Here is a 5922-nt window from a genome sequence, read left to right on the forward strand (position 1 = left end):
CCCAGCGTCTCGTTCCCCTCTCAGGGAACCCACCTGAGGTGTTCCTTCAACTTAGGCTTAAAACAACAACAACAAGAAATATTTTAAACTGAACGGCTGTTTGAAATCCTTAGATTAAGAAGTAACTGACAAAAGTAAATAAAAATAATTTATGCCACCCTCTGCATTGATTCATGCCACATTTCAATAAATAGATTACAATATACAATATACAGAATATACTTTAAGTGTGTTATAGGCAGTATGAGGAAAACCCACATACTTTAAAGAACCTACATCATGTGGACTTTGTTCAGGAGGAAAAAAATTGTAAAAAGCAATATATTTATGAAATCAAACATATTTAATACAGAAAAGCTTTTTAGATACACAATAATAATTATATGACAATGCATAAATGTACACTACAGAATTTTGGGTTAAGATTGACATTTGTTTGAGTTGAAAAAATGAAATTTACTTTAGGCTACTTGAAGAAGAATATTAAATATTTTTTTTAAAGCATCTGTGTTTACAGACTTTTTAGTGACTTCAGTCTTTTTAGAGGCAACATAAATACAATCCAATATTAAACAACAATGCAAAAAAAAAAGAAAAAAGATGTGCATCTTTGACTATACATAAAGTCAGTAACTTCACTGGACTGCCTTTCCCAAAAGCATCGTAAGCCTAAATTGATCATAGAACAATTGCCACCAATGATCTATCAGCTTAGGCTTACGATGCTTTTGGGAAAGGCAGCCCTGATTAGTTAGTTGTGATTGATTCACTAAAATGAACCGACTCATTAGAATCATTTGTAGTGTCATAGTACATAGTACCCGGGCCTAATTTTCTTTGTTTAATGCAGACAAGGAAGGATAAATAACAAAACCCTAAAACTTCTCATCCAATTGAATCTGACAGCTCTGAATATCAGTAATTACTGTGAGCTTGCCTTGGTGACTTAACAAAACGTTTTACACATACTTTTTTTTATATGGATCCTCAATAAATAATTTCTAAAGAAAAACTCAAATGAGAAATATAGTGTAGGTTAAAATTTTACTCATAAGAAAAATGCTATGCTATATATTAGCATTTTGCTTCAACCACAATACTGTCTTGTTATGTGATTCTTTAAATTTGCATAAATTGTACCTTATAGTTTTTTTTTTTTTAAATCTGCTCATGTATCTTCACATTTTGATCTCCAAGATTTGTAATTCACAACTGTGTTTCCTGCATAACACACCATAGCTAGTGAGGCAAATATCTGAAAAGGAAAAAGAACACAGGAATTTATCATTCAAATGAATTCAAAATTTCATGTAATTATTACACACACATACAAAACTCAGTACAGTAATGTCTGTTTAGTTAATGTCAACAAATTAATTCAGTCCAAGAAAATAATCAGTTGTGGATGGAAAGACATTGCTGCATAGGTGCTATGTTTGTTGTTCTTAAGAAAACAAGAGCATTGACAAACTAATCAGAGAAGTTGCTTGTCATACCGTTGATGCCACCCAGCTGATGAAGTAGTAGCGCCCCCTAATGGCCACATTCGAAGATACAGCATTAATCACAGCTGCTGTCAGGTACAATACAGAGGCGCTGCCATTAAAACATATTCCCTGTGAATTAAGAGGCCTTCAGTTTAATGAAAGTTTGGATAAAAAAATAATTAACATTAATTTGTGTAGTTCTAATTTACTCACCAGAATTGTCCATGGGATCTGGGGAATCCTGGTGTGGGCCATGGTCAGGTAAAAGAGGAAGAGAATGACAGTAAGCACCCAACAAAAGACTGACACAAACATTACCCACCCCAGTGCAGGAACATGGAGGTACTCCGTCCCACCAATCAGAGTCCACACCAGAAGCCCAAACACCTGAGATTGAAGATGGAGCACAGACTTATAGGACTGAAACAGCACTGTTCTTTTGATCAAGTGAAACACATGAAAGTGATCTAAAACCAACTAAGAAAGCAGATCACGGTTTCTGAGGGAATGCATTCATTGATAAAATGTGTAATTTTAATGCATGGATAAAAGCCTCTGCCAAATGCATAAGTTTAAATCACCAACTCATATTTTAGAACCTGAAAAAAAAAAACTTTTGGATTGAGCTGGAAAAAAAAAACATTTTGAGAAAGCAAAAAAAAACAAAAAACAATGACAATTATGTTCTCTATGCAGCACAACAGGGCCTTTCCACCACCCCTTTTTGACACCATGTTATTCTCCAGAGATCTCCCACCCTCCCTTCCTGTTATATACAGCCAAAGAATTTCTCACTGTGCATGATATTACAGGAAAAATTATTTTGGGTTTAGAAGACAGAACTGGCTGTAGATTACGGCAGGAAAGGGAATGATTGAATTTGACTCAGAGCATGTGGTGGAAGGAAGAAGAACAATACAAGCTGAAAGGAAGAGTTTGTTTCCCAACTGTTTTGGTTGGTCCTCTTCCTCTCTTTCCATAGTGAGTGAGCATCTTCATAACCAACAAAAAGTCTTACATTTTGTTGTTCCTATTCACTACATACTCAAGCAGTCCCTTGTGAAAAATAAGTGTGTTTGATTGTATTGAACGTACACATGTGGTACACTTCAAATCTTTAAAGTACATTTAAAAACTGTACTTGTGGAAAATATCCTTTTAATTATAAAGGGCGACTGAAGTGTATAAAAAAAAATACACTTTCATCACTATGTTTCTTAACACACTTAAGTATACTTAACAAAGTGCACTTTGTAATGTCAAACTAAACATTTTACCTTAAAGTACATTTTAAATCATTATGTTTTAATAAACTTGTGTCATGTACACTTATTTTGATGTGTTGACTAACATACAAGCACATGTAAAGTACCTGATTATAATTTAACTGTAGTGTGATACTTAATATTACATTTAAAGTTAATATATTTTAAATATATTAAATTGCAATTTCATCATTACAAATGTGTAATTACAAATATATTTAAATACATGACATTCAATTTGCAATAGAAATTACATTAAAGTACGTAATTTGGCAGTACACTTTAACCATATTTCAAAGACAATAGAAATAATTAAGAAATTATAAATAAAGATATTACATATAAAATCCTACTTAAGCACTTCAGCTAATTGCATTTGATCTAAACTGCAGTCTACACTATAAATTTAATAGGCTATTTAGGCCACATTTTCATTTAATTACACAGTTTGCACTCAAATATAGGCATATTATTTTAAAATAGCCTATATTATTTCTGAAATAAGTGCTCTATTTAAAAGTATTTTAAAGTGTGTGTTTCACAAGTGATAGTCTATGTTATAAAAGATTGTAACATAGAAATACAATATTTTAAATCAGGACCAGTTTCACTTTTACTATATCAAAAGACGTAGCGATCCTCCTCTGGGAAATGGAAAGTGGAAAGAAAACTTGTGACAAAAGGTATTCTTCTAAATAGTTACCAATCTAGATTTATTTCATTCTAATTCATACTGATATATGTTTGTTTCATCAAGTGACTTAAAATAGGCTATTAGCTATAGGATAAACCTATCCAAATAACTTTAGATTTAATGAACTATTGAGGCAGCACATTCACGGCATACTTACGATTTCTCCAGCCATTAACATGCCACAGGCAGAACGAATAAAGTTCCCATCATAAGCCAACTTGGAGTGTAACAAGCCTAAACTCTCTATATTTGAGCTTTTACTTGTTCTGTCAGTACTGCTGCTGTCGATGCGGGACTCGGAGTCGACCTCCATTCTAACGGAATTACTGTAAAACAAACTCCCCGAATGAGCAACGAAATGATCCTCCCTACTCCCAAAGGAAAGGATTAGGAAGCATAGGCTACTATGGTGAAGGTTTAATCCATTCGTGAAAGAATTGTTCTTTTGAGTCGGATCTTTTAATCTGTTGAACCGGTTTAAAAATCAATCTGAGCTGCGTTTCCCAAAAGCATCGTAAGCCTGCTAAAATGCTCGATCCATCGTTATCTGGAAACGCAGCCCTGAACGAGTCGATCATTAACGGACAGGACCGGTTCTCGAGCCAATAAAACTTCCCTACCCTCACGTCTCTTGGATAAGACTACTAGACCTATAACCCATGTCAAATAAGACAGTCTCTCGTAATGAACCGAAAACAGAGAGAGAGGAGTGATAGAAACCAATTCTATACGCTTTGGTTAGCCTACCTGCAGCCGTTAAAAGCTGTGAATGCAGGTATAGGCCTACCCTTTTTTCTTTTTTTCTTTTTTTCTTCTTCGGCAAACTATGGTTTTGAATGTTTGGTTTAATTTTAATTTAATTTTTTTTTTTTTTTTAATTTATTTACTTATTAAGGCTATTTATTGGTAAATATTAACTTCAACCAGCGCCCTTTTTGCTCTTTGTGTTCTAATAGCAAGCTATTTGTACTGAATGACAAACTAATGCAAACGGAAACGATTCTTTTAACCAGTTTGAGTAATTCATTTGTAACCGATTAAAAATAGTGATTTATTCGCGAATTGCGGTAGCATATTAGGCTATTTCATATTAAACGAATTGACACAAAGGCATAGCCTGCATTTCTTCTAATAATTAAGCTAGGCCTATGTCACAAGGGGGCAGCAAATCCAAAGAAGTTGCTTGTCAAACTAGTACTAGTAGCGTCATCTGCAGCTGTATTATTGTCTCTATGTACAGTAGGCTATTTTGCAGAAAATACCAAATTTTAAGTCATTAAAAAATGTGACTATAGGCCTACAATTAATTGTTTTATTTGTACTATCTTGATTTCACACACTATTTTGTCTCATATAGAATAGTAAAATATTATTTAATCTAAAGAGCAACATTAACAAGACAGTCATTACATGACATCGCTATGGTACATCAAATTCAAATCATATGGGGAGCAACCAGTCAAATGTCTATTTTCTGTTATAATGTATATATAACACAGTCGCTATAAACCTATTATTTGATGGCTGGTAGACCTCATCCTTTCTGCCAGCTCTCTACATCAAAGGTTTGCTTTCACTTTGTTGATCTGATTTTTTATTTATGACTAAACAAACCTGAAAATGCCATGAAAGCATCTGGCCCAGCTGTGTTGCTGTACCCGACTAATATAGTTTGTTACAGGGAATATCAGTGAACGGGATCTTGCTATTGAATTAAAATATTTTATTTGAGAGAATACAGCTATTGTTAATACTCTGTACAGAAAACAGCACATACAGTATTACAATCCTGGAAAAGAAAAAAAAGAGAATCCGATAGAATTGATTAAATTACGTTTTTTTAATGCAATATTTGATTAGAAATAAAATTAGTCGATCAATCCATAATCCACTTAATTTAATGCTAGATTAAATCCAGTTTTATGTATTATTATATGTAATATTTTAATCAAAATCTATAGTTTTAGTTCTTGAAATTGCCAATACTGGTGGAAAATAATGGCAAAATAAGATGTCCATTGCCCAGCACCCTGCGTGTGGCCTGTTCGTCTCAGTAACCTCTAATTATTAATTGTTGTTCACAGCGGTTGCCGTGTAGTCTGTTGTAAAGGTTATGCTTTCGATAAATGCACAGTTCCACAGAATGTAATTAAGTCATCTCAGGAGGAGACGTGCTGTGAGACTCAGGCTGGGGTAATGCTTCAGTGGCAGCCATGTTTAAGACGCATGAGTTTTTTCAACAGTCTTAACAGAAATGAAATGAAAGTCTAGTTATTGTAAATGTAATGAAATAAACAGGCCACACAGATTATATAATAAATATTACCTAATACCTATCCATTAAATTACGTTGTATTTTTGTGGGTAACACTTTATTTTACAGTGTCCTCCTTGTTACACATTACTACATCTAGTTACTATAGTTATTACTATAAATTGTCCATAATGTAACTAACCTAAACCAAACCCTAATCCT

At 33.5% G+C, this 5922-nt stretch overlaps 1 protein-coding gene across 1 annotated transcript; it reads right to left on the bottom strand.

The window, feature by feature from the left end:
- Positions 1-330: 330 nt before the first annotated feature.
- On the bottom strand, positions 331-4471 carry cmtm8b (CKLF-like MARVEL transmembrane domain containing 8b). Its single transcript, XM_084089424.1, has 4 exons — positions 3604-4471; positions 1701-1874; positions 1497-1616; positions 331-1255 (listed from the first exon to the last, which is right to left on the bottom strand). Exons 1-4 carry the CDS (start codon positions 3757-3759, stop codon positions 1169-1171), a joined length of 537 nt encoding a protein of 178 aa, XP_083945550.1. The 5' UTR covers positions 3760-4471; the 3' UTR covers positions 331-1168.
- Between the last annotated feature and the right edge of the window lie 1451 nt (positions 4472-5922).

This window comes from Abramis brama, assembly GCF_963993115.1.
Source record: "Abramis brama genome assembly, chromosome: 17".
Classification (NCBI taxonomy): domain Eukaryota; kingdom Metazoa; phylum Chordata; class Actinopteri; order Cypriniformes; family Leuciscidae; genus Abramis; species Abramis brama.

Excerpts from the sequence above, each read along its gene's own strand:
- cmtm8b (XM_084089424.1), bottom strand. The coding sequence starts at position 3,759 with ATGGAGGTCGACTCCGAGTCCCGCATCGACAGCAGCAGTACTGACAGA. Across the intron at positions 1,875-3,603 it reads TGTTAATGGCTGGAGAAATC|GTGTTTGGGCTTCTGGTGTG; the intron begins GTAAGTATGCCG and ends CTTCAATCTCAG. Across the intron at positions 1,256-1,496 it reads TCAGCTGGGTGGCATCAACG|ATATTTGCCTCACTAGCTAT; the intron begins GTATGACAAGCA and ends TTTCCTTTTCAG.